This window comes from Conger conger, chromosome 9 (assembly GCF_963514075.1).
Source record: "Conger conger chromosome 9, fConCon1.1, whole genome shotgun sequence".
NCBI lineage: Eukaryota > Metazoa > Chordata > Actinopteri > Anguilliformes > Congridae > Conger > Conger conger.
In genome coordinates this window covers 39,308,832-39,336,385 of record NC_083768.1, presented here as the reverse complement: position 1 = coordinate 39,336,385, position 27,554 = coordinate 39,308,832, and the positions used below count along the sequence as shown (strand labels likewise).

Genomic DNA, 27,554 nt, shown 5'->3' with positions numbered 1-27,554 from the left:
CAGTGTTTCATCACATCCCTGTGACCTTCTCCTTTCAATCTGGCGCCCACACGCTGTCTGCAGAAGCGGTACACAAAATGGCCTCTATGTCTGCGTGGGCCTGACTGCTGAACTGCGAAAAGAAGTGGCAGCTCGACATGGCGAGTTTGGAAGGAGAGTGTGTGCTTGCCCGCACCCAAACTGACATTAAGAATGAACTAAACAAATTACTAACAAGATGGAATCAGGTTTACGAAAGTCTTACAAATGTCCCACAATGCACTTGTGCAGACTAACGTCCCACCTGGATGGCAAAGATGCAGGCGATCCTGATGGCACAGCGGATGCCCTCCAGACAGAGGGAGGCCACTTCCGTGTCATCACAGTCCTGCAGTCCCACGCTGAAGGCCGCTAAGAAAGGTGTCCACGCCAACTGCAGAGATATGTCAATGTTACCCGCTGTGAGGGCTACGGCATCGCCAACAGATGTCCCAAGGGTCGTTAGAAGACTTGGCAGACTTCAGGTCCAAAATTAATTTGAATGAATCTACAATCAGTTTAAACGCAGCTTGCACAGTCCATTCCTCTTATAACACAATGAACAGCCCAAAACTAAATTTCTAGTTTTCACTTCTAGAGTCACCAAGGGTGAGGTGATACTGAAAAGCAAAGATTTCAGGCAGGACTCTGAACACTTTAAGATTCTGAGGGTAGACTTGTATTTGCAACATTGTAAGTCACACGTTAGTGGATTTGTGTGTACAGCTTCAAACATGGCCCTGATGTTTTATCACACCGCATTACTTCTTACTAATTATATATTGTTTAAACATCTCACTCTGACATCAAGGGCAACTTTCATGGTTTCTGCCTCAGAAAGATATATAGATTGAGATTTACTGAATAAGTAAGTTAATTATTGCAGGACAATGTAGCAAACTACCCATTTGGGATTTAACTAAAGTCCCTGGAACTGGCAAATCCTATCTACACCAACGTATGCTGCAGCTGAAAAATAACATTAATTGGAAGCAAGGAGATCTTCAGCTCAAACCAACAAGTAGGCACAGTAATTAAGGACACAAAGGAGCTTGTTCCCTCCTGTAATATTAATTGTCAGGGTATGTAATGGCGTCCCGGTTTGATTTTTATTTGGTAGAGCTGCTTCTGTAATGAGGTCCCTGGGTACAGGGCAACTCCCTTAACCAAGCCAGGTGCTGCGAGTGTAGCTCATCACTAGACTGAATACAAGTGAGGCTTATAGCAGACATCATATTACATTGTTTCTACAGAACAATCTTGTAGGTATACAGGCAGCTCAGTACCTTAAACATGGGCCAGAGTGGTGTTGTTCTAGTTCACTTCCTTAAACATGTTGTGTTTGGTGTAATAGTCATAGAATGTTCTAGTTTGGTACCCTGAACATGGGTGTGTGTGGTGCTACAGTGGTAGAATGTTCTAGTTCAGTACCTTTAAACATGGGCCTGTGTGTGTTAGAGTGGTAGAATGTTCTAGTTCAGTACCTTTAAACATGGGCCTGCGTGTGTTAGAGTGGTGGAAAATTCTAATTCAGTACAGTAATGGAATGTTCTAGTAACGGAATGTTCTAGTTCAGTAACTTAAACATGGGTGTGTGTGTGGTGCTACAGTAATACACTGTTCTCGTTTAACATACTTTGAACATGGGTCTGACGTGCTCCAGGTGTGTGGCACTGGTGAAGGGTGCCTGCACATGACTCACAGCCTCCATCAGAGCCTTGGCTGTCTTTGCCATCTGCTCCATCTCTACATTATAGAGCAGCCTCCTCTGCTTCTCACTAGCCACACCTGGAGACCGGGAAACGTGTGTCATAATGTGGGCATACACTCATTTACACGCAAGCACACACACACACACATACACGTACACACACACACACCCTAAAGACCAGGAGAAGTATCACCATGTGGTGACTCATACATTGATTTGGTTGCCCACACACACACTCATTCACTCACAGACACCATTAAAGCAGACCATCAAACTTATATTTACAACCTGAGAAATATCATACACCATACCAAGCGTGATAATATTTATTGATTTACACTTCTAAGAACAGAAATATAACCTACTTTGCTTATTTGATTTGATGGTCAGTTCTTTAGTTTCCTTCATGGCGATCTTCTTCCCTGCAATTTCATCGTAGATGGCAGAGAGATACTCCTCTGGTAAATCTTTACTGTCATTTATCCCTCTGTTCATTTTAATGTATTGGTCTTTTGTCATTTTGTTTTTCACCTGTGTGTGTGGGAGACAAGGATGGAGAGTGATCAGTTTCACAAAGAGATAATATCTCACCAGTCAGTCGTGTGGCAGAGTGATGAACCGTCTGCCTTCCCACAATTCCCAAGAGAGACATTAATAAGTGCCAAGGGCAAGGCAGCTAAATAGAATCACTTCTGTAAATATCCAGCTATTTAAGTGGACAATGTGGAAATAATGTAAACTGCTCAACATTGATTAATCTGTCAAGCAAAAATCCATAATAATGATAACATTAATTATTAATCACAAGCAACTACTTGCTCGCATTTATATATGATCTTTTCCTGACTGCAATAAATCTGGATCCACACATTTGTAAAACTGGTATGTTAAAAATAAAAGGTAAAGTTGAGGTGTAAACCCATAGAGCAGTGTCATTTCATAGTTTCATATTCAGATTTCATGCAGCTGCTAATCATTTAACGGAGGAGGGAGAGTAGCCGTAACAGTGGCTTCAGGGCAGGCAGGAATATAAATTGGGGGGGGTCTCTTCGCCTCAGGCTGCCGTGACAGCAGGCTCCATTACTCCGCGGATAAGCGGTGGGGAGTTGGGCAAGCGAGCGGACCCATACCCATCGGCTCACCTGCGGGCTGTGCAGGTCCGTCGTCAGCATAATGATGGAGTAGGCCAGCACGTAGGCTGTGTCTGCGCTGGCGAACAGCGTTTGCCTGGGAAGAGACGAGCACAAATATTGCATTCACAGAGACAAACTGGCAAAGCAAACAGGCCAAAACAATCACACAGACAGGCCACAGAGTGGAGGTGTGGAGAAGACACAGAGTGGGAGAAACAAATGTCACACTGAGGTGCTGGCAAATTAAACCAGACAAGAAAAAAGACAGAGACAGAGCATCAGGATGTGAGGGTGTTTTCAATGTTAGTGTGATATTGGAGGGCTTTGGTGTAGCACTGGGTCTAGGTGTGGGGATGTCAGCAGGGTTATGGGTTTTTTGGGGAGTCAGTTCATTTGGGGCGTTAGTGTACCAGGGATTGAAGGTTTTGGGGTATCAGGGCTAGAGGGTTTTGGTTCTGTGGGGTGAGACTTGCCCACTCACCCTTGGTTACATTCTAAGTATCTGGCAGCAAATTTCTCCATGAGCCGGTCGATCTTCTGCGCCTCGCCAGGCAGACGGAAGCCCTCCAGGAACAGTCGCAGCGCAGACACAAAGTCCTTTCCCAGATAGTCCATCTGGTCCACGTAGGCGTACATCACCTCCTTGTGGAAGCGGTCATTGTCCCCGAGGAACTCTCCCACCTGAGTCTGTGGACCGGAGGTAAGGTCTCATTTTTTTTTTTTATCAATTAAAAACAGAAAATCAATTAACCAGACTCTATTGTGCCCCCAATTTAGGCGCGTTTGCTTCTGAAAATTGATGTGTGCGAACTGGTAAAATAATTTAAAATCATTTATGAGCGCATCGACTCATTGGGATGCATTAGAGTGATCCAAAATCGTTTGTGTAGACAGTAGTGCTTGAGTCACAAGGTGACAGGTCTGATTGCCAGAGGGGACTAAGTGAGTCGTTTTAGCAAATATCCATCTGTACAGACTGATAAACCTTAACAAATTACCGTTGATAGAGGGTTCTGATCAAATAATACTTAATAATAATAAAAACCTGGACTGCATGCTCCTGCTGAGGAGCAGTGTTCCGGCAGGAGAAGCTTTACAATGCATTCAGGGGGCACACTGTATTTCAGGGGCCTACAACAAAGCTGGATTTGAGATCTTTTTTTGTGTAAAATTTTCTGTTCAGATGCAAACTGGATGTATGATACTGAATGAGCAAAGTGTGTTGGGTGTTAATGTCTGGCTGCAGCTGAACAAAGTCAAACAGTAGCGTACTCATCAGTAGTGTAAGATCATTGACCCGGTGACCGGTGTCTGGGCGATGAGTGGTGTTGCAGTAACAGGTTACTACCACTAGAGGAACTGACTGGAACTCGCCAGCGTACTTGGACAATTACAAATTGTCGATTTGGTTATAGTTTTAATTTCATTAGTGGCATGTTGGCAAGCTTCAGCTAGACGCCGAGTCAAACTGATATATGATATATAAATATATATATATATATCAGAGTGAATCCAGCACAATAGAGAGTGATCCAAGAGAGCCTCACAGAATCTAGTCGCTCCTCTTGGTGTAGAAATTGGGCAATGTCTTCTGAGCTGGTACCCAGCATGCCTTGCTCTTGCAGATACTGGATGCCCCTTTTTGGTTTTTTGTTGAACCTGTATGGGAGAGAGGGGGAGATGCTGCACTGAGACACTGAAACGTCACTTTACCTCATGCAGAGTTGGTTGGTCATTGGTTAATAATTGGAGTATAACACGACTGCTTTAAATTCAAAGTACGGTGTTAAAATGTCATTGGGTTAAGCACAGCCACTCTACATTCTAAGCAAGTCACTGAGCTGTTAAGCACTTGGGGCGCCTTACGAAAACTTCCTCATTCTGGGGTCAGATGTCAGTGGGTGAGGGGTCACTCACAGGTCGATGCCTTGCTCAATAATCTCCTTCTGCTGCTTGAGGACCTCGAACTGCTCTGGGTTGTCGTTCCCGGACGTCTGCGTGCTGTAGCTACCGATGCCCGAGGAGGCTGAGTCCAGGGAGGTGACACTGCCGTAGTGGGTAATGGTCTCCGCGGGTTTGGACTCGCCCGGCTCCTGTTCCGACGGCCTCTCCTGGCCTGTGAGACAAAACCAAGATACACGCCCTGTTGTGAGGGACCAGGGTGGACCTTCCCTCTGCTGCTGCTCTTCTACAGCACCCCTCAGTGCTTTAAATGACTCATTCAGATGCTTAGTGCAGTAGTATGGTGCCTGCTATTAGCCTCATTGTGTTTACAGAAAACAATTATACGTCTGTGATGGAATGTGGTGTGGTTGCTGCTATTAACCTCAGTAATGCAGTATGGTGCCCGGTACAATTTTGAGTTGAGTTTTTGAGTTCATAGTGAGCAGGTACAGGTGTGTGACAATGTAGCATTGTGCCTGCAATAAGCCTCAGCTGTGTTTATAATGAACAGATGTAGGTGATATTTAGCTTATTTTACAATATTCCTTCAGGCTTTATCTTTTCACACATTTTAATTAGTCTTCACATTGTGTCCTGGGAACGACGGAGTCCTGGACAGAAGCAGGTGAGTGGCGCTGAAGCAGTGGAGGCCAGCAGAGCACAGCAGTAACACAATCTACAGCCTGTGGGGAAACAGACGGCCTGTGGAAACAGATCTCCTTACGCACTGGAAAGCGACTGAAATATTAACAGCGTGGATGTGGTAACAGGAGTGCGCCTCTTTTCTCTTTTGAATGTGCAGTGAACAGTGGTGCGGGGGGGGGGGGGGGTGGTCACTCTGCTGCAGTTCTAGCAGGAGGAGAGGAACACTCTGTTTGCTAACACGTGCACATAAACCGGAGAGGGGTTGGGCATTTGCAGCAGGGTGATAGGGAACTAATCACACCTCGCCAGATTGCTCCTATAAACATCTGAGACAAAGGGTGCAATTATAGAGCTGGTACAACACAGAGGGAGTTATAGTAAAAGGAAAACGCTGATATAGCAACTGAAAAATGTAACCCACTCCTAATGTAAACAAAGAATGTTTTCATATAGTTACTATGGAAACTAAATTCAAGCACACATACTCTTTCCATATCTATGGTTACCTGCTCTTCCTTTGAAGTTGAAATATAAAAAAAACGAAAACATTGCAGTGAGGACAAGAGAACTAAGCAGGCTCATTAAAATCAGCAAACATGACACAAAAATGGCTGATTAGTTGCACAAAAGTCGGTATATTCAATACTCAAACTTTCTTGGCAGAACTTGTGCAAGTGTTACTTCATGCTTTCCGAAGCAATGTCATTACGACACTGGGCTCTCAGTTGTGTGAGCAAAGTCAAAGAGGCAACGTTGGGCTGGGGAGCTGGCGCAATAGATCTTACACAAACCAGACTGACACATGACATGGTGATTTGATGATTTGTACAGCACTAGTAAATGAGAAATGGGATTTACCCAGGCTGGTCTGAGAGTTGGAGTGGTGATTTATAATGACATTAATGTGAGGAAAGCAGTAGCACATCAGTAAGGAGGCCTTACCCAGGCTGGTCTGAGAGTTGGGGTTAATGTATTGGTCTTTACTCCACTCCACCATGCACTTGAGGATGGACACCAGGCACTCCAACCCTTTCTTCCTCAAGCTGAGCTCCTGAAATACAGGAGAGCAAGGAGGAGACACCATCACTGCTCCAACCGACTGGAACACATGGTCAATGCTACGGTTCCAGATGTTTAAAAGCATTTCTCACCTGCCCTGGAGTCATGCCCAGCTCGTGGCCTCCCCGGCCCTGTGCAATCTTGGACAGGTCGTTCACCAGCCTCTCAAATATGTTAGCAGCATTCAAGTCACAGTCATAATTCACATAAATATCGACCACGCTCTGCGCATCTGCAAAAACAAACCACCGTTATAACTGGGCCAGCAGGATGACACTGGAGCATCACACAACACGTCATTACTTCCATTGTAATAATACTAATAATAATAATAATAATAATAACAATAATAATAATAATAATATTAATATTAATATTAAACTGCTGAAAGTAAAAGGCTGAGTAACACACCAGCACATATCCTGCTCAGAGTCTGAATCACCATCCATTTATGGTCAAAGGAGCTGGTGGACGTCTCCAAAATGTACAGAAAAATCTCCCTGAAAAACACCTGCATGGCAAAAAAAAAAACCCACAAAACATAAAAAAGTTATTTAACCCTATTTCACATTCTGGGAACATCACAGACACATAACAATGGAGGTCAGATGGGACACAGAGTTGAATATCTGCTCTGTTAACAGAACATCTTTGATTGTACCTCAATCTGCATCTTCAGGTGGGTCTTGAAGTTGGACAGCAGGGTGAGGAAGATGGAAAGTGACAGGTCGAAGACCTCGGGGACAGAGGAGACTCCGTTCTTGGACAGGGCCACACACAGGTACTGCTTGATGGCGTTGATGAACATCTCGTTGGTCTTGAAGACTGGCCCAGCATTCTGCAGGACGGACAGGAGCAGTTGCAGAGACAGGACCTTGGAGCGAAGTTCATGAGACCTACGACAGAAGCCACAAAAACACAATAATAAAAATGATGAAAATGATTTGAATCAGGTGGCACGGATGGTGCAGTGGGTAGCACTGCTGCCTCACAGCAAGGAGGTCCTGAGTTCGAATCCTGGTCGGCCGGGGCCTCTCTGTGTGGAGTTTGCATGTTCTCCCCATGTCTGCGTGGGTTTCCTACGGGTACTGCAATTTCCTCCCACAGTCCAAAGACATGCAGGTTAGGCTGATTCATTCATTAATTCATTATCCTAACCCGCTTATCCTGAACAGGGTTGCAGGGGGGCTGGAGCCTATCCCAGCATACATTGAGCGAAAGGCAGGAATACATCCTGGACAGGTTGCCAGTCCATCGCAGGGCACACACACCATTCACTCACACACCCATACCTATGGGCAATTTAGACTCTCCAATCAGCCTATCCTGCATGTCTTTGGACTGTGGGAGGAAACCGGAGTACCCAGAGGAAACCCACGCACACACGGGGAGAACATGCAAACTCCACACAGAGAGGCCCCAGCCGACGGAGATTCGAACCCAGGACCTCCTTGCTGTGAGGCGGCAGTGCTAATCACTGCACCATCCGTGCCACCCGGTTAGGCTGATTGGAAATATTTTCTAGGTTTCACAGTGTTCATCTGTGTACTCACTCCCATTAATTTATTTCTACATATTGGCAATTTATACAGACAGACATTTAGTGACGCTAATCAATGCTGAGGTTCCTTTCTGAGCTGTGAAAGACTGTTCTGCTGTGGTATAATATGATAGTATTATATTATCTCCAGCTACCCAGTACCCACCATTTTATATTACTCCATAAAGCCAACAGGAAAAAAATTATTCTTGGTAAAGAATAATTAAAAAGAAAGACACAGTACGGCAATGGATGATCAAAAAAGAAAAGACAAATGGATAGGGTATTCCAGGTGAAAGCCTTGTTTACGGAAAACCAAAACTTTACCCGCAGTAGTTTGTTGGTGTCATTTTTGGGAATATTGACCCCTAAAATCTACCTTTCCACCCAATTGTAAAATTGATGTTTGGATTGCACCTCTGTGTAAATAACCTCCTCCCCTGCACACCCAGAGACGGACTCTGAACACATCATTACAGATCTTCACCGAAGCGCTCGTCTGAAAATGCTTACAGAACTCCTGAGTAACCATCGCTACGGCAACCCTGAGCACCATGGATACACAGATCGATTCCAGATCATCAAAGGCTTCCTGTCTTTCTCCACAGACAGCTGCCTAATCCGTCGGACTGTTCCCACATACAATATTGAATTTTCTGAAGTACATTTTCTTCTTGAACTAATAATTCTGAGTGTTCTTAGAAGAGGAAGCAGGGCCAGATGTTCATCTGCAGATGAAACGTACATGAAGCACATGACTAATCTGATAAACAGTCCCCAAAATTGTAGACTGGCTGTGTCTGCAATAGAACGTTACACAGTTATAGTTATTTCTCAATCATTATTTCAATGGAACAAAATATTGTTCCATTGATCCTGCTCCCACCTCTCATAACCCCCCCCCCCCCCCCTTCTCCACTGCAAAATAACAACAGGGAGGGGTCAAAGCACACCGAGGATCTTTAATTATTAAGGAGAGGAAAATAATCATTTTGACCATCTCGCTTTTGGCCCCCAGGCATGTGTTCTACATCTACATTTCTTTGCCATGTTATGGTCATTTTGGCTGTTTATTAAATGCTGCACTGTTCCTGTTGGGCTGCTCCTGACATTTATTTGATCCAGGCAGCAGCAGGACTACCAAACGCCCGAGAACACAGGAAAGATTTCCCCTTAAAACAGTCCCCAACCCTGGTCCTGGAGATGGAAAGGGTATGGTCGGCAGCCTATTTTAAGGCGTTAGCAAAAGCCAGCAGACCTTGTAGTTGTCCTGGGCCAGGTTTGGAGGTGGCCATTTTATAACCTTTAATGGGGTCTTACTTTGGGTCCGGCGGGCCGTCTGAAAGGGGCTTCATGGACAGCTTGCACAGGGAGCGGAACACCAGGAAGGCATCCTTCTGCAGGATGTGGGAGAACTTGGCCACAGGACACGCCCCTGTGGGGGTCCCCGAATCCTGGGGGAGAGACGGAAGCAACAGTCAGAGAATACCGAGGTGTGTGCGAAGTGAGTATCAGTCTTACCCACAAATGACACATTTTATTGCTAATTGGTTTTTGTCCATGAAAAGGTATTTGAAATGGTTATCTTCTTGATCATAAGTGGTAATTATGTGCGCATCAGTAATTTGAAATAAAGTATACAAGCAAAAAAGTCATTTTATGTAGAAAGATACTGGTCAAGGAAATATGTGTTCATGTTCAAGCTTATTACAAAATGTCCAAGAGAAAGACACATTTGACCGCTCATTATGTAGGTATGAATTAATACATATAGGAATGTGTAATGAATATTAATTATTTAACACAAATGCTACTTATTTCTTCATTTCTATTTCATGTTGACATTATATTTATTTCACGTTACATTTATTATGCCAGAAGGAGAAATTGTTGCAAAATATTGCATTAATCACCAAACTGTTTAGAAATGCAGTGTTTCCTTAATTTGTGCCAGGACTGTATATATAGGCTGGGGAAGATGAATCGTGGCTGCCTTCTGTTAGCTCCCATTTCTGTGTTTCTGGGCATGTGCAGTAATTTAAGTAATGTGGAGAGGTTGCTGTATCAGATTCTGTGTACACAGCTTGTAAATAGGCCTTTCACTTTCATTGTTTTATTTAAACTGGCATGAGCAGGGAGAGGTTCACACCTTTGCCACACAAATGTGCACAAGGAGATATGGAGACTCATTCAATCCAGCAACCATAAAGTCAAATAATGAGAAATAAACTTGGGTTGTTGTGTTGATGTGTTTTTTATATCTATTGATACTTTGCCTCGTATATACTTTTTTAAGGCATTGAAAGAGCAGCCAAATACATTTCCCTACGTGGGGTAATAAAGTTAAGTATGACTCCAGCAGCCGAAGGAGCTCTTTAATGCCTGCACAGGTGACGCGTTGGTGTAGGGGTGTGGCCGGGCAGTATACCAGAGTGTCATTGGAGGAGATTGACAGCCTGTCATCAGTCAGGGACGGGGTGAAGCTAGTTGAGATGGGTGTGCCAGGAATGCCGTTGGCATGGACGTTCTCGCCGTTGCTGCCAAGGCCCGCCTCTTCGTCGAGGGAGCAGGGCGTGACCGTGACACTCTCTGTCTCTCCTACTCCGTCCCTGGATTCTATACCCAAACACGCATGCCCACATGCACCCGCACACACACACACAAAAACACAGGCACACAGCCACACGCATGTGCACACACACACACACACACAAAAATGCCAAATTGGTTTTCGAAGTGAAAAGGTTTCACAATAAAAACACTTTTTTTTTTTGGGTCAAATTACTCCAGAAATGCACTGCTGTTCTGTGACTTACAGCATTGCTAGCAAAATTCAGTCTTTAAAACACATTCATAAATATTCATATCACCATTACCAACAAGCAAGCAAAAAATATATATCTATCTTCTAGGCAGCAAGTGACAAAACAAGGAAACTCAACATCCTTAAAAGGGAAGAGGCAGACTGCTCCATTATTCAAATAGTTCACTGTGAGTAACAATTCATTACCTGGATCAATATTCACATATTTGTTTTGTACCAACAAAAGAAAGTTGTAATCAATATCAAATGAAGGACAAGCCAGGAAACCCAAGATAAAATAACTTTTTATAAGATTTTATTACACTCATGGATAGTAATTTTCTTTCATGAAAGTGAGAGTGAATGTCAATTGCTTTGTACAGCAATCAGCATCAGACAGAGCTGAGAATTGGTTCTTTGTGGAAAACATCTTCAGAAATAATGCTTAATCTGATTTTTATCACAAAACCAGACCACTGCTATCATGGAAATTGTGGCACAGCTACAGTAATGAACTAATATTGAATAATGAAACGCTTCACACGCTTGAGAACTGCGGAAGTTGTGCCGCCAGCACAGTAAATATGATGGATATACAAAGAATGACACATTACCCCCGACAACGGTGCGGACTACTTCCTGTAGAACGCTCTGTACTATCTCCTGGGCCTTTTCCTCATAGTTCGGGGAGTCCTCCTCTGTGCTCTCAGTGTCTTGCTTGGATAAATCTAAAGGCAAATCAGAAGCTTCTTGAAAGGCTCATCAGGAACGACATGGAAATCGTGGATATACATGGACAGAGGCAGAGAGAGACAGATAAGAGTGGAGATGGAGAGAGACTGAGAGAGAATGAGAGATGGAGAATCGGAGCAGGGTGAACATATGGAGAGGGATGAGAGATGGATACAGAGGTAACCTGTGGGGTGAGACCATAGACCGTACAAAACGAGCGTGAGACTCACTCTGTGAGGCTGCCGTGGCTTGGTCGGCCTCGGGCTGCTCATTCTCCGGGCAGCAGAAGACGGAGCCATTCTCTGGCTCTGGGTCCTCTGGGCTGGGAGCCTCCTCGGTACCGTTAGCCTGGGGCTCAGAGTGCAGGCTGGGGGCTTCCTCAGTACCGTTAGCCTGGGGCTCTGCAGGGTGCAGGCTCGGCTGGGCCTGCTGAAGCAGCTGCTGTCTGTGTCTGTCCTTCTCCATCTGCCTGGCCTCCTGAAGCTGAGACACACACACACAGACACACACACAAACTTGTTTTACAACCTAGTGAGGACACATTACTTTTTGCATACTGGTGGGGACACCACTTGGTCTCCAGCCATGGTTTCAACTCTCTCTCACACATAAAACACACACACACACACACACACACACACACACAGTATTCCAGCACTGGTTATGAAGACATCCCTCATCATTTCACTCTGATGTGTCATTTGAGTGCTTGTAGTCATTCTTCTAAAGCCCCCTCACCTCATCGATCTCAAGTGCTGCTATAGAAGAAAATAGAATTTACTCTGTTGGATTGGCAGCTGGCTTGTGCTGATACTTTGAACTGCTATTACCCAGAACTCTTGTTTTTACAGAGGTGCTGGAATAGCCTGGTGTGCCCTGATTATGCATCAAGCCTTCATACTCAAGCGTAGTGGAAGGAGGGCTGTGGTGCTACATAATAACCTATCTTGTCCTTCTCAGAGAAAATTGGCAGGTATACCTCACATAGCAATGTTTGCCTGAGGCCTTGGTTTAATGGCTGAGCTCTGGCTTCTCTGAGTCAGCATGCAATCCCCTCTCTTTCTGCAAGTTAAACAGGGGTGCAGGTTTGACTGTGGACTCCAGTCCTGAAATCCAGCTAAATCACAGCTTCCTGTCGAGCCCTATGCACTGGAATCAAACTGGAGTAAATGTATAATGTGGTTTATATACAGTTATTGCAGGGTTGAGACGCATCTTTTTAAAGGTACTTTAATAGGTCATTTCTGACTCCTAACGGTCAAGAGAGGAATTGTCCAAACACCCTCAAACCACAACACTGTTCCTACAGTCTGAATATAATGTGTAATATAAAGCGTTATTATACAGTTCAATGTTCTCCTGCACTGTTTTGGAAATCTGACAGTGACAAATGCAACAGAGCCTGCCATCTTTTCGTAGTGTTCTATTAAGAAAATGACTTGGTGAAATCTTGACTTTGGTGTGCAACACAACTATTTACATTTTTGGTCTTTTTCAAGTTTTAACTTTAACTAACCCACTATATTATGAGCAAGCAAGTTATTTGGCTATGTAACTAGCTGGTTATATAACTAAGATATGATAGTCTACCACAAACAATGCAACTGTAACTGGCTTACCGCCTGGTTCTCCATTCGGGCGAAGATGACATTGAGCATCTGCGTGAGTGTGGCTTTGGCGGTGGTCTGGTTGATGAGGTTCTTGCTGGCTAGGTAAATGTTGTAGCAGGTTCTGACCGCCTGCAGCACTGTTCCCTCGTGGATCTCGATGTGTTGGGAGGTCACGGCCGTGAGGAGGGCCTATGGAACGGACACACACACGCGCGCACACACACACACACACACACACACACACACACACACGGTCACAAGTTCATCTCATTGCCACTACTGATGCTTGCCCATTTTCTTTTTATATGTTATGTATATAATATTAATGTAGGTTTACATATAGCAGTGCCCACCAGCAGCCCTTTGAAACAACCCAAGGGCTCACCCCAAAACACGATGGGCTCCATAGTTCTGGTACAGACACACAATATGTCCAATATGAGATGAGCACAGCTTCGGGAGATCCTTTTCTCCGTCTACCAGCAAAGAGGGAACACATTGCCATCATCGGCCATCTCACCACTATAATTAATGTCTCCCTCAGTGGGTTTAATAAAATAACACAGAATCTCTCTCCCTTGGCCAATTAACTGCCCCCACATCTGTGTGCATTCACGGTCAGGGAGAATCCAGTTTCTGCCAACAGTGTGATTTCCCGCAGTCCAACAGTGCTGTCACAACTAAGAGCAGGATGATCACCAGGACACTGGACTCAGATAAAACTGGATGCTAGCCGCTTTGTTGCTTTGATGGGATTTGAAGGCTTTGACAGCACACAGCACAGACTGAATTCAACTCCCACCTGAAACACTGTGTCTGGTCATCTGTGAGACAAGCTGCCAACCAAGCCTGACAGGGGAGTGGGAGGATGTGTGTGTGTGTGTGTGCGTGTGTGTGCGTGCATGTGTGTGTGCGTGTGTGTGCGTGAGTGTGTGCATGTGTGTGTGCGTGTGCGTGTGTGTGTCTCTGGATAAGAGCGTCTGCCAAATGCCAATAATGTAATGTAATGTAATGTGTGTGTGAGTGTGTGTGCGTGCGTGCGTGTGTGTGCACATGCATGCCTGTGCTTATATGCATGTGTGTTTGCATGGAGGACAGGAGAGAGGAGGAGAGAATGAGGAAGAGAGGAGTACAGGGATAGGAAACCACACCCCATGGGTGTTTGTGGTTTACTTGCGATCGGTAGCCTTGGGAGACAATGCCAGTGGAATCTTTAGACGATCCAAGACTCAACTCTCTAGAGGCATCTCACCTTGTTTCAAAGGCCTAAACCTTGTTTCCTGCCAAAAGGAAACCACAAAAACCTGCAGACAGACCGGCCCTCCGGGACTCAGACACACCGGCCCTGCGGGGCCACAGTTGGCCGCAGGTGTCCTACATGTGTCTGACAGGCGTGACAGTGGATGTGCTGACGGATGGCTCACCTTTATGATCTGCAGCTGAACTCCTTCGTCGGTCTGAGGGCCCTGGAAACAGCCGCAGATGGTCTCGATGATCCTGTCGATTAATCTCTTCCCCGGCGCAGTGCTGTCTGGGCTGCAGCCCGTCAGGTGTCCATACGCGATGAGTTTCTGAACAAACAGTTACACCTTTTTTATTTGCATGTTGTCGAGAAAATGTGCCTATATAAAAGTCTTCCAATATCATAAAAAAAAAAAAAGACTCAATATAATGATAATGCCTTTTGTTTGTATCCAGGAGTATTGAATTTGTATCCATGAGTATAGATTTTTTTAATGTTTTGAGATGTTCAGCAGTTTGTATCAGAATAAAGAACAAAACACCTACAATCTGACCAAATACCTCACTTAATGCTATGGATAAAATAAATAAAAGTAAAATTGAATCTTTCCACATATTCATTTGAATCAGTACAGAAGTCATAGCCAGGCTGCTAGACCAATCCTTTTTTATTGGTTTCTTTAAAATCTGAGAAAGCTTTTCCAAAAAACAAAAATAAAGTTCAATATGTGAACAGGACATTTTTTATCCTTTGTGGCTTTTCCAAGGCCACTTTAGTGTCCATTTAGTGTCACAGGGGCCTATGAGAAAGGTTAGTAAGGTGAGGCAAGAAAGTAGCTTTTCTGTAGAGCTGACCTGTAAGCAGTCCAGAGAGGTGCTGACAATGCGCGGGCATTTTGACTGGCAGGCCAACTCAAACGGCAGGAAGTATTTATCGGCCTCGATGAAGCTGGCTTTCGATTTGACGGGTGGCAGAGCACTGGAGCTCTCCTTGTTTTCTCCGGCCTCCAAACTGAACGAGGAAGGAGAACATCCTATCAGTGACGTCCTTGCGCCATCCGACATTCCAAAAACACATTCACACATAGATCACCTTGTTGGGTGAACAGCTATGCATATACTGGACAAATATATTATGAATAAACGTGACGTGTGTCATTAAATGAATAAATTTAACCTACCTTAGTTTCTTTGATTCTTCTTTTATTTCCTCTGAAAAAGAAAAAAAGAAAATAAAGGTTCCTGCATGATCTGTACTCTGAATCACGGATGAGACAAACAGTGAAACATTACATTACATTACATTACATTATTGGCATTTGGCAGACGCTCTTATCCAGAGCGACATACAGTTGATTAGACTAAGCAGGAGACAATCCTCCCCTGGAGCAATGCAGGGTTAAGGGCCTTGCTCAAGGGCCCAACGGCTGTGCGACCTTATTGTGGCTACACCGGGGATCGAACCACCAACCTTGTGTGTCCCAGTCGTGTACCTTAACCACTACGCTACAGGCCGCCCCAAATAGTGACCCCCAACACAGGCCACAGTAAGTGTTCTGCACAGTGCTTGATAAGGCTCACCCAAAACACGACTGAAGTCATAAAATGGCTGCCACACACAACAGGCACTGCTGTCTAAACAAACATTCGGCCTAATCTAACCAAAGCGCTGCTTCAGTGCCACACACACATTCATGTTGGTTTACTGCCCTGTGCTCTCTAGCCTGCTTTCTGGAAAAAAAAAATACATCCATAACTTTCCTCTCAGCTTCTTTCCTCTCACCCAGGAGGTTGTAGGTTTAAAACCCACTCTTCTCTGCTACACTCAGTTTAAGAAACCGTCCGCATAAATGTGTCAGAGCCATCAGTACTAATCTTACATGGACCGATCGTGACCGCCTCTCCACCATCTGCGCACATCTTTCAGGGCTGACTCACGGACCGGCAGCCTAGACCATCTGTGTTTCTGCTGCACATCAACACCGTGAAAGAGTGATTGTCGCCTGGCAACAAGCCTGAGACACGCTCACATTTTTATCTCTGGGAAACAAACTAACGCACGTTTGGTTACAAACGCACGAGCACAGCGTGCGTTTGTAACCAAAGTTTTAGATTGCAGGTTACTGAACAGCGCATTCTGAGCATGCCATCATTAACTCCTCCAGAACATTCTGAATTGGAGGATTTCAGTGAGTGGGACTGTCCCTGTCTCAGTGTGAGAGCGTGACTCCCTAGCCAATAAAATACCTGCATTCTGCCTGCACCAGCTGCACATGACGAGTGTGCAGTGACTGCAAGGTTAAGCTGTTCTGCTTGGGAGTGAAAAGAAGAAAAATTAACTGATAAGTAGAAAAAAACAATGACTGCACCCAGGGTCTGTATCACTGAACCCTTTTGCCGGAGTTGGACTTCCTGCTCTACGCTGAATGGAGTTACATCTGGTTCCTGCTGTCTTTTCATTTCAGCCATTAGACTCAACAAACAGACCATATCCCAAAGGGCTCCACAGCTTATTAAACTAATCATCTCAGTGAAAGCGATTTGTCTCAGACAATCTTTTTAAAGTAAAGTCACCACTTTATACAGAACTGAACTGCTGTTCAAAGCAGATTACACTATTTGGGCTGTGTGTTATACACCTAGGTTTGCTTGCATTTGTTTGCCACACACAGTCTTATGATGGGGTATTCTCAACTGGGGGAAGAGTGTTTCTATTCTGCAAACACAGTGTGCAGATGGCTAAACAGGCAGGTAGTAGGATAACTGACTTAGGACACAGATAGTCATATCTAAAAAAACACAACCCTGCTGACTGTGGGTTTTAAAAAACGTTTTCTATTTGCTTCAGCAGGTGTGATGTTTATTCATGGTGTGCTTTAAGTATGCAAACCCATTTATTACTCAGAGGGAGGGACACTGTTGTTACAGTTACTCTGGGGTCACTGGTTAAGACCAGAGAATATGGGTTCATTGATTTTTTTTGTTAGGGACACAGTTATGATCTTAAAAACAAGCATTTGTTCATTATGTATTCATAGACCTTGGTTCATTTCCACCACCCCGCTCTCTGAGAAAAAAAAAAAACACAATTAAAACTACATATTGTACAAATATACAACATATAGCCTACTAACATATATTGTGAGTCATCACACCCCATATCACATCTGTTTTACTGTATGGGTTCTGAAACTATACTGTTGCCCTTCTCATATCTAAGGCATCTGTTTGTGAACAGGTCTACAGTGACCACCAACATATCCCAGTGTGCACTGCCTGTCCCTGCCGTCAGGATGGCAATATTGCTGCTCTCAACAGCGTTAGTGCTCTCCGTGGCAGTGACTAACACCTCATAATTTCATAAGCGGATGATGGCAGTCACCCCCCATTCGCACACTATTTAGCAGAAAGTGACCGTTAACAACTTCAATTTCACAGAACGTCTGAAACTTCTGAAAATGTTGCCTGGGGACGCCGTTTTGACTTCTCCTCGGTACAAAGCTGGCCCCTGTTACTGTTCTCAGTCACTGTTACTGTCACTGTAAAGAACACCATGACTCTAAGATCCCATTACACACCTGCACTGAGCCAAATGGCCATGGGGGTCTGGCTGCTGTATGAGCTGATGCTGGAGGAGTAAGCAACCCTCCCATTAAAAAGGGATACAGATGCCAATGGGGATATCTCACACTTGCGGACGGTTTACACTCGTGTTGTAGAGGGATTTGCTTTTGTGTTGCTTTGGAGGAAAGAGAATTCCTCACCCCTCCACCCCCACATCTCCAATACTCTGACCTTGAAAAGGCTTATGTTCTCAGCCGACTCTAACACAATTACTTTGACACAACAGAAGGAATAATGAAAATGCCTGAGGATAAGCTAGGAATTCACACTTGCCACTGGGGCAAAGAGGTGCTTTAGAGCGGTGTGTGTGTGTGTGTGTGTATATGAGCGCGTGCACACATACATGCACACACGCAGGCAAACATATGCACAACACACACACAGGAACACTTCTTCTTTTTAAATGAAGTGAAAATATCCATATAATTACTGCAGGCAGCAGTACTAAATGCAGCCAACTGCACAGTTTAAGTTATTTCATAAGTAATGGTCTGATCTGAATCACTGTGTCTGCGAAGAGAAAATCTCCCCCACAGCCAGGGAAGCAATTTAAAGCACAGGCTAATGTAGTGTAACTTAGTAACGGTTTTAAACAGCTCCCTCAATTAAACCTGCAGCAGGGCTTTGAGGGTGACTGCATGGCTACAGTACATTACACTTAATATCGAAGGCTCCAATAAATCACAGCCATTGCTTAAGTCATTTTCTTTTGTTCAAGAGACGCATGAATAGGTGGATACAGTATAAACAACAGTATAAAAATGCTATGCATGTGTAGACACACTCAGCCACAAAAGCTGCTGTCTATTGCATGTTTCTAACAGCATTAGTGCTGAATTCACCCCAGTCAACACTCTACAGTTCATCAGCATTAGAGAGCCACCACGGTATGTGAAAGGCAACCTGATGACAGTTCTGACGTTTGTGCAACCTCATAACCTAGTCTCTCATAAGTTAACAGACTTTAGATTAAAAAATGTATAACAGTACAACTTACAGTTGAGCTGGAACCAGGCTGACTCATTATACCCCTTTCTCACTGTAAAGCTGAACCAGGCTGCCTCATTATACCCCTTTCTCACTGTAGAGCTGAACCAGGCTGGCTCATTATACCCCTTTCTCACTGTAGAGCTGAACCAGGCTGGCTCATTATAACCCTTTCCCCACTGTAGAGCTGAACCAGGCTGGCTCATTATAACCCTTTCCCCACTGTAGAGCTGAACCAGGCTGACTCATTATAACCCTTTCTCACTGCAGAGCTGAACCAGGCTGGCTCATTATAACCTTTTCCCCACTGTAGAGCTAGAACCAGGCTGGCTCATTATAACCCTTTCCCCACTGTAGAGCTGAACCAGGCTGGCTCATTATACCCCTTTCTCACTGTAGAGCTGAACCAGGCTGGCTCATTATAACCCTTTCCCCACTGTAGAGCTGAACCAGGCTGGCTCATTATACCCCTTTCTCACTGTAGAGCTGAACCAGGCTAGCTCATTATAACCCTTTCCCCACTGTAGAGCTGAACCAGGCTGGCTCATTATACCCCTTTCTCACTGTAGAGCTAGAACCAGGCTGGCTCATTATAACCCTTTCCCCACTGTAGAGCTGAACCAGGCTGGCTCACTTTTCTCACTGTAGAGCTGGAACCAGGCTGGTTGTGGGCAGGTTAGAATGCCTCCTGTTTATAAATCTAATATAAGCAATGCTGCCCAGTCCAGCGCTTTCACAAACATTTTGCACCTATTATATGACAAGCTGTTGCCCTGGCAGTCTGGCATGACTGGGTAAAAGCTCTTTACCTGCGTCAGGAGAAATGAAGAGAGAGACAGCCGAGGGAACAGTGGACACAGAACGACAGCAGAGCTCAGAGGGCAGATGAGCTCAGCTCAGGGCACGGGGGATAAATGGCCAGAAACTAGGGGCGATACCACCCCTGTTTCAGACAGAAGTGGGCTCAGCTGGGCTGGAACTCGGTTAGAACCGGCTGACTCTCATCAGGCATTTCAGACATTATGCTCGCGCATCTCGCTATCCAAATACTTGGATTGGTTGATCATGAGAAAAATATCACTATCAAAAACTTGAACACTGGTCTGTAATTAAGGAGAATGCCAAGTAATCAGAATGACTGCTTTCTCTGCCAAAAGCACACAGCCAAAAGAAGACTCCATCACACAATTAACAGAGCAAGCAATATTTAACGAATGCCAAAACTACTTCCATTTTAAAAATAGACAACGTCATTGTATTTATGTATGTACGCATCTATGCATGATATGTACGTACTGTGTGTGTGCATGTGTTTCTTCATTAGACCATATTAGAAGAATAACTAAATTGTGTGGATGTGGACTTGAGTCCTTTCAGAATAGAATCCGAAGTGCACACTTTTTTGTTTTCTTTTCCAGGTATGTGCTACACTTTATGACTGCGCTTAAAAAATAAATGAAAGAGAAATAAAAGCCTAAAGGGCTAAATGGTGAACTGGCTCACACTCAGCGCTTCAGAAGTGCTTTGCCAAGACTGGATTTTAATGGCATGTGTTCCTCAGAGGGAAGGATGTCTCAATCGCCCATCTGAGGAAGAATGCTTCGTCGTGTCCTCGTCTCCTTCCAGAAACAGGATCTGCTGCCTCGCGAACATCAGAGGATGGACGGAAGCAATCAGGATGGTGGAACATACGCTGGGCCAGTAGATTTCAGAACCACACTTCCAAAACAGGGAACTGGCAGGGATTAAAGCTGTAGTGCACAGCTTCCCTGTAACTTAGCCCTTATGCGAAAACGGCACAGATAACCCAACCTGGGCATGCGTGCTCAAGGGCTTGCTGAACAAAACATAACCTTCTGTAACATGTATAACACTGCAGTCAAGGTCAACGAAACAATGATAAATAAATAAATAGAGAAATAAACCCCCTTTATTTAGGCCTCACTCTCATTGGTTGCCCATGGCTTTGGCACCTCTGAAGCCGTAAAAGCTAGTGGTCTTAAGGAGAGGCAGAATGCTGGGAGGGCTTTATCCGGTGTTAGCGGGTTCTGCACACAACACACATTCTCAAGGTGAGGCCGAGGGCAGATGCTGGATTCTGTCCAGAACGGCTGCCCTCCTTGGCCTGATTGGACAAACACTGCAGGCCTACTGCAAAGTGAAGAAAGGGCTACTGTAACACAACCTCCTCCTGTGGCATTATGGGAAATGGAATGTGAATGATACCGCTTGTGTGCCCGCATGTGTGTACGCTAGAGAGAGACACCCAGGATAAACCGAGTCACACTGTGTTGGTCTGAATGGGGTATAAATCCATTCAGTATTGATCAGGTAATCCACAAACCTTTTCTGTAGTCACTTGAGCAAAGGAGTTGTACAGGCACACAATGAGAAAATGGTGGTCCTCTTAAATGTCCAGTTTCACTGTACAGCTATCAGTGGAGGGGTGTTTTTTATTGGTCTCTAGCTGCCAAGAGGCACTGTAGGAAAAGGAAGCTCTTTCAATAAAACTACTGGGCTTTTTCCGCCCCTCACCCAGCCAAAGTGAGTTTCCAGTGAAACCAGGGAATATAAATATATTTTATATCATTTACTCTTTGTCTGTCCCCCTAAATCAATTGTAGCACATAGCGCTTCAGCCTCAGGGGGCGCCTCTTTGGTCTGGTGTTTGAGTGAATCTGAAAGAGCCTGGCACAGAAGTAATCAAATCGGCACTGAGCCACTGTGACTGCGGCCTTTCTCCCGTTGCCCTTGACCTGCACTGTGCGACCCTGGCTGTACAGAGATGTCATCATCAGTGACCCATAAACGAGTTGTAAATGTAAATGCAAGGTTGCATAAGAAGTGCCTTCACTTTTTTTCCTTTTAAAAGTTGTTTCAGATTCTTTCCCCCATTTTCTCCCAATTTGTTTGCCAATTGTACCCTATCTATTTCAATTGCCCATGCTAACCCATGCCCTCGGCGGCCCGGTGAGATCTAGTGATCCGTAGAATGACACACCTTCTCCAAGCCGCATTGTGAGACGATCAGGACGCAGCTATATAAGGCGATCCTACCAACCCTGCCAAGTCCCTCCCCCCGCCCTCGGAGCGGCGGGCCAATGATGCTGCTCCCACTCGGCTTTTTGGCAGGACCGGGACGCGAACCCCGGTCCTCCGTTTGCAACAGTAATGGACTGCATCAATGCCCGACGCCTTAGCCGTGCGCCACCACAGCTCCTAGAGGCGCCATTTCTGATGCCCAGAATTTTGTGGGACACCCTTAGGTCATGGGTGCAAAAAGAACACAAACTCTGGAACATATTCAATCAATAACAGACACAAAACCACACATGTACACAAACCCTGTTACGCTTTTCACTCAAAAGAAGAAGAAAGTGGAAGCGCAATGTATGACGAATAAGAAACTCTACTCTAAACATAAACAAACAAACCAAAAAAGTAATTATGAAAAGAAAAGCCATTCCAATCATGAACAGATGGGAAGAACTGTTATGTTCTATTTGACGAGCTACACACTGAGGAGGAAGGACCTGGCAGACAGAATCCTATTGGCTGTTGTGATGGCCAGCCATCCTATAAGGCCTTGTAAATGGACAGCAGCCGGGCAGAGAGCACAGACCACCCAGACTGTCTGTCTGACCATGGATGCACAGCACAAGGCCGGGCAATCATCACTGTTACTGCTCTCTAGAGAGCGACTGCACAGCCCGTGCTTTTATAACTGCCTGCTCTCGCTCCTGCTTCCCAATTCAATTCAAGGACTGGAATGCCACACATTCAGGCGCATGTTTTATCAAGCTAAGATTGTTTATTATTATTATAATACTACAAATTATGCCAAGCCAAACTAAAGCTTATATTGTATCCCTGTAATTTATTTATTCTCTTAACACAAAGAGCAGGTTTAATAACTGTGCTTGTCTTATTACAAGACAGTCGAGCACCGTGCGAGGAAAGCTTTTAACAAGAGCTTATAAATTAATGGCTGACATCCCTGGTTGATGACCCATGTCAGTGCTGTATTCTCAGACATCGTCGCTAACAAGATGTCCCAGATCTATAGGGTCGGCACGGTCCCTTGGGTCTTTCCAACAGCAACTCATTTCAAAATCAAAGAAGGATAAAACTGGTCACTGAAATGGCTTTTTTCATCTCATAAATCAGCTATAAACAAAACAGACATGAATTTGAAAAAGGCATCAGGATACACAGTTAATGTCCACACAAGACGCTTTAATGCACTGAATCCCTCATGAGCCACAGCCTCTCTCCTGCAGCTCCAACCTTGACTCAGCAGCTTACAATTGCACAATAGACTCTCTGTTCTGAGTGTGCACTCAGAGAGAGAGACACACACACACACACACACACCTCTGTTTGAGCTCAACAAAACCGAAAGAATATCAAACAGCACAGCGCAGGGGCCTGCTGTTTCTCCATCTCCTCCATCTCCGTCTGTTAGGCGCCTGCCAGTCATACTGATCTTCTGCTGATTTATACCAGCTTTCCCACAGATGTGTGTGTCATTGTCCAAGGATACTACCTCAGTTATCCCAGTGTAAACACAATGCTGATATCACTGCTTCTTCTGTATCACTTGACAGTGTTTGTGTGTTTATGTTTATTTATTTATGTGTGTGTGTGTGTGTGTTAGTATAAATCATATTTTATTTTACAAGCGATTCATCATATGGTGTGCCCCAAGTAGTAGAAGTTTGGGTAAGGCACCTTGGGCTCAACAGCAATGCCACTTTTGGGATTCGAACCAATCCACCCCCTGGTCAGTACTGTTGCTGCTCTGCCACAGTACAGCAATGAAATTCTACACAGCGGCCCAACCCACTATTGTGGGAGACGACACTGATGGTACACAAAAGCTGCTCATGGCCAGCTTCCTGTTTCAATAAACAAAGGAATGAATGTGATCCAAAACAGGAGCTGCTTGCTCTACAAGTCTAGTGTAAATAACCCAAACCCTACCACACCTCCTGTTGCCAGACTTTTCATTATTATCACTGATCATTTTTATCCCCAACTAAAACATCTGCAACTGTTTGAGCAGCCAATAAGTAGATTCCTGAAGTTCCAACCAACATCTGCAAACTCATCAGACCTGGCTGCCAAACCAAAATCCACCTATGACAATTAATGTATAGTAACCACACTGATGCACTATTTGTACACACCATAAAGCAGGCAATTTAAAGGACGCGGCTCCTAAAAGTGATAAAAGTGTCTGCCAAATGTCATTAATGTAATGCAATGTAACTGTTCCCATTTTTCGAGTGAAATTTGCAGACTGCACTGCAGGTACCAGATCAACCAGAGGGGTCACTACTGAGCAATGAGGCCCTGGATGCCCTGCCCACCTTCTTAAATATCTGGATGCTGCCCACTGAAATGCTGCTGTTCAGGGTGGCACAATAGCCAATCATGTGTCACCTATGGGACTGCTTGGCCACACATGACCCTGGCAAATGGCACCATTATTTCCCACACTACAGGGCTCAACGGCAACATTTTTTCCAAGGAGTACATGAGCTTCTGCTAAGTTAGGAGCAAAGTAATGCATCCCAATTAGTAGATGTGCTCATGAATTATCTTTCCAGTTAGCACACATCAATTTTCAAGAGGAAAGGCTTCCAAAAGGAGAGCACTAAAGAGACCGGCTCCATCATTCCATATATGCCACATTACATCAATAAGCAGACCTTATTGTGACTCAATACTTTTGAAAAGCTCAACTAGGTAAGTCACACAAGTGTGGGAATGGGATATACAGCCAGCAGGTTGGGGTCATGCTATTTGAGGAAAGTGCCTAAGTGCTTCAGTGCATGCGGTTGTATAAACCTGTAAAAATGCCAGCTGTGAAAGAGCCCCAGGATATGGGGCAGAAGCAAGCAACAGATAATGACGAATTAATGTATGCTTAATGAACTAAACTTGCGCTTCAAGTTTTATTACGAGCAGGAAAACATGACCTCAACAGTTTGCAGTTTGGCATCCAAATGCAGTAACCTTCATGCAAAAGAGGCATCATCGAAGTGGTGGAGTCTCAGCAAACAGGGATAGAAAGCACAAAAAGTTCTTCTAGATTCTGTATTGCCTTTATGTTTGTACACTTGTAAGGCCAGGTATCAAGGGAGAACATCCAGTTCTCTTATAATTATTTTTTATAAGAAAACAGTCCTTCATACTTCAATATTGCAACCCCAAATTAGCCCAAATGGTTGACCCTTTTTGTAGGAAATGTATTGCTTATTTTAGATATCCAAGGCAAGTACATGAAATGTGCATCATTCATTTATGACTCAGCAGGAACTTAAAGGACATTCCCTTGAGTCAACCTGTTAATGGGACGCCACTCATGTAACTAAAACACATTTGTTGGTTGAGCCTGGGAACAGGTGTTATCACACCATGTTTGAACTACAAGATTCTCTAAAGACTTAAGTGTGGTGGATGCTGTCAAACTGTAATTAAATTACTGGCACATTTTGTCAATTCGGCAAAATCAGCCTGCACCACCTCAGTGATTTTCAAAGAGGTTTGTAGCACAAAAGCAATCCGACAGCACAAAAGGCTCCATATTTTTGGAATGGCATTCACCCATCTTAACAAAACCTACAATAACACTATTATCGTTATTACCATGAAGAAAATCAACAGTTTGTTGATAGTCGCTGTCTAGTAACTGATTAACAGAACTCAGAAAAAACATACATCGTCTTACACCCCACACACGCACACACACACACACACACACACACACACACACTTATTCATTCAGATAAAATCAGATGGGTTGATATGGATGCCTATGATTTTGTTCGCCTTAAAGATGGAATTTTCTCAAATCCACAAATTTCACTCTACCGTTCCCATACTTCAGGAGGATACAGCAAATGCACAGAACGGATGTAGCACTATCGCTGCCCTGCCCACACAAGAGGGACTCGTTCTTCTAGTGAGACCACATGTCACTTCCCCATACTATCCTCCTCGCAAAGGCCGTCGAATTTGCCTTGCCACGATCTATGAAGTAGCTATAGCTACTTCTCCGAGCACTGCCATGACAACCTAGCTATACACGTCACACAACACAACCCGAAGAATCACACAAACCCCGGCACGCGGAATTAAATGGGTTTAACTAAGGATTTCAAAGCCCGGGGGTTCTAACTAGCGGCGATATCGATACAAGGCAATCATTTACTTTGCAAGCAATTTCGTCGCAGACCGGATCGACTGACCAAAATGCAACATTGTCATTTGAAATGTGATTTCTAGCGATGTAGCCAACATATCTAATATTCCTACAAAATCATTGACAGGATTTATTTGTAACGTTTCAATTGCAGGGATACAATTAATGAGTAATGAGTTGCTTGTTTGACAGTCTCCTGTCATCACCATTTCATTCTGTAACTTCTTGAAAGCGATATAGGATATCCAATACATTTTTAATAAACATCAATTTAGCTGGAAAGACACTGCGTTCCAGGGCAGCTACATGAAGCTAAAACTAATCTACATGATGACAATGATTTCAAATCTTGGGCTAGTTATTAATCCAGCGCTATAATAGGACAGCCCAACGTTAACTTGTACGTTAGTTATAGCAAACTGAATAACTCACCAATAGCCGGCTTCCTAGCAAAATTATAGGCTAACTAATAATGTTATGTTGCAATACCTTTTGCTACGCCTTGTCTATGGTGGTTAAATCCATGCTAGCTGTGTAACGCGAATGGAGTGACGTGTGACAACCCAATTTGTGATACTGTCATAATAAAAACTCACCCAATGCCACCTCGCAGGCTTTCCGCAGCTGAGAATGGTGTGTCTTTTTCACCTCCTTGTCGGCTAAAATCTTCTCCAGTGCCCGTGTTAAAAACATGTTTTTGGTCTTCTTCCCTTCATGCATGACTCAAAAGAATCTGAGCGAGATGTACCAGTCCTGTGGGCAATTTCACCTCTGATCTACAGAGTTAAAACGGCGCTACCGCTACAAGCGTAAGTACAAAAACATAAATAAATGTAGAAGGTGGGATGTATCTATACGGAAATCCTTTAATTTTCTAGCAACCTATCTGCGCCATGTTGGAAGGAAGCTACGTCATGCGCTTAGATACGAAATGAGTGGGTAGAGATCCTCTACCAGCAAAACAAGATAGGTGATCTGTGCGGAGACCGTAATCAAGGCGGAGAAAAGAGTCTCTGCGTTCAAGCCGAGTTGTCCGTAGCAGAGTGAATGAGTTCCGGTGACTCAAAAACCCATGAGAAAGATTTACATTTCAAAATAAATTTCACTCTGTATGATATCTCGAAAACGAAGAGAATCTTTTATATCCAATTAAACCGAATTAAACGAATGACAACGCATGTAAAAGTAGCTACAACGTTCCTGTAGTTTATGCAGGTGTGAAATGAAGATGTTTTGAATCATAGCAATTGACTTTTTTGTTTTTTCGAGAAATGCATGGGCCACAAATTGTATTTT

The 27,554-nt window shown here is 44.3% G+C and overlaps 1 protein-coding gene across 1 annotated transcript in view; it reads right to left on the bottom strand.

Annotated features, from left to right (window-relative positions):
• The window catches only part of LOC133136200 (brefeldin A-inhibited guanine nucleotide-exchange protein 1-like), a 37,439-nt gene extending 10,275 nt beyond the window's left edge, over positions 1-27,164 (bottom strand). Inside the window, exons 1-20 of the mRNA XM_061253488.1 lie at positions 26,855-27,164; positions 15,619-15,649; positions 15,293-15,449; positions 14,620-14,766; positions 13,205-13,384; positions 11,816-12,068; positions 11,468-11,581; positions 10,479-10,666; positions 9,371-9,504; positions 7,172-7,406; positions 6,922-7,021; positions 6,603-6,742; positions 6,394-6,502; positions 4,780-4,978; positions 4,410-4,521; positions 3,344-3,549; positions 2,872-2,956; positions 2,095-2,260; positions 1,655-1,806; positions 284-412 (exon numbers count right to left, since the gene is read on the bottom strand). Coding sequence (XP_061109472.1) covers positions 284-412; positions 1,655-1,806; positions 2,095-2,260; positions 2,872-2,956; positions 3,344-3,549; positions 4,410-4,521; positions 4,780-4,978; positions 6,394-6,502; positions 6,603-6,742; positions 6,922-7,021; positions 7,172-7,406; positions 9,371-9,504; positions 10,479-10,666; positions 11,468-11,581; positions 11,816-12,068; positions 13,205-13,384; positions 14,620-14,766; positions 15,293-15,449; positions 15,619-15,649; positions 26,855-26,978 — 2,961 coding nt within the window. The 5' untranslated portion in view covers positions 26,979-27,164. The remainder of the gene's footprint in view (positions 1-283; positions 413-1,654; positions 1,807-2,094; positions 2,261-2,871; positions 2,957-3,343; positions 3,550-4,409; positions 4,522-4,779; positions 4,979-6,393; positions 6,503-6,602; positions 6,743-6,921; positions 7,022-7,171; positions 7,407-9,370; positions 9,505-10,478; positions 10,667-11,467; positions 11,582-11,815; positions 12,069-13,204; positions 13,385-14,619; positions 14,767-15,292; positions 15,450-15,618; positions 15,650-26,854) is intronic.
• Between the last annotated feature and the right edge of the window lie 390 nt (positions 27,165-27,554).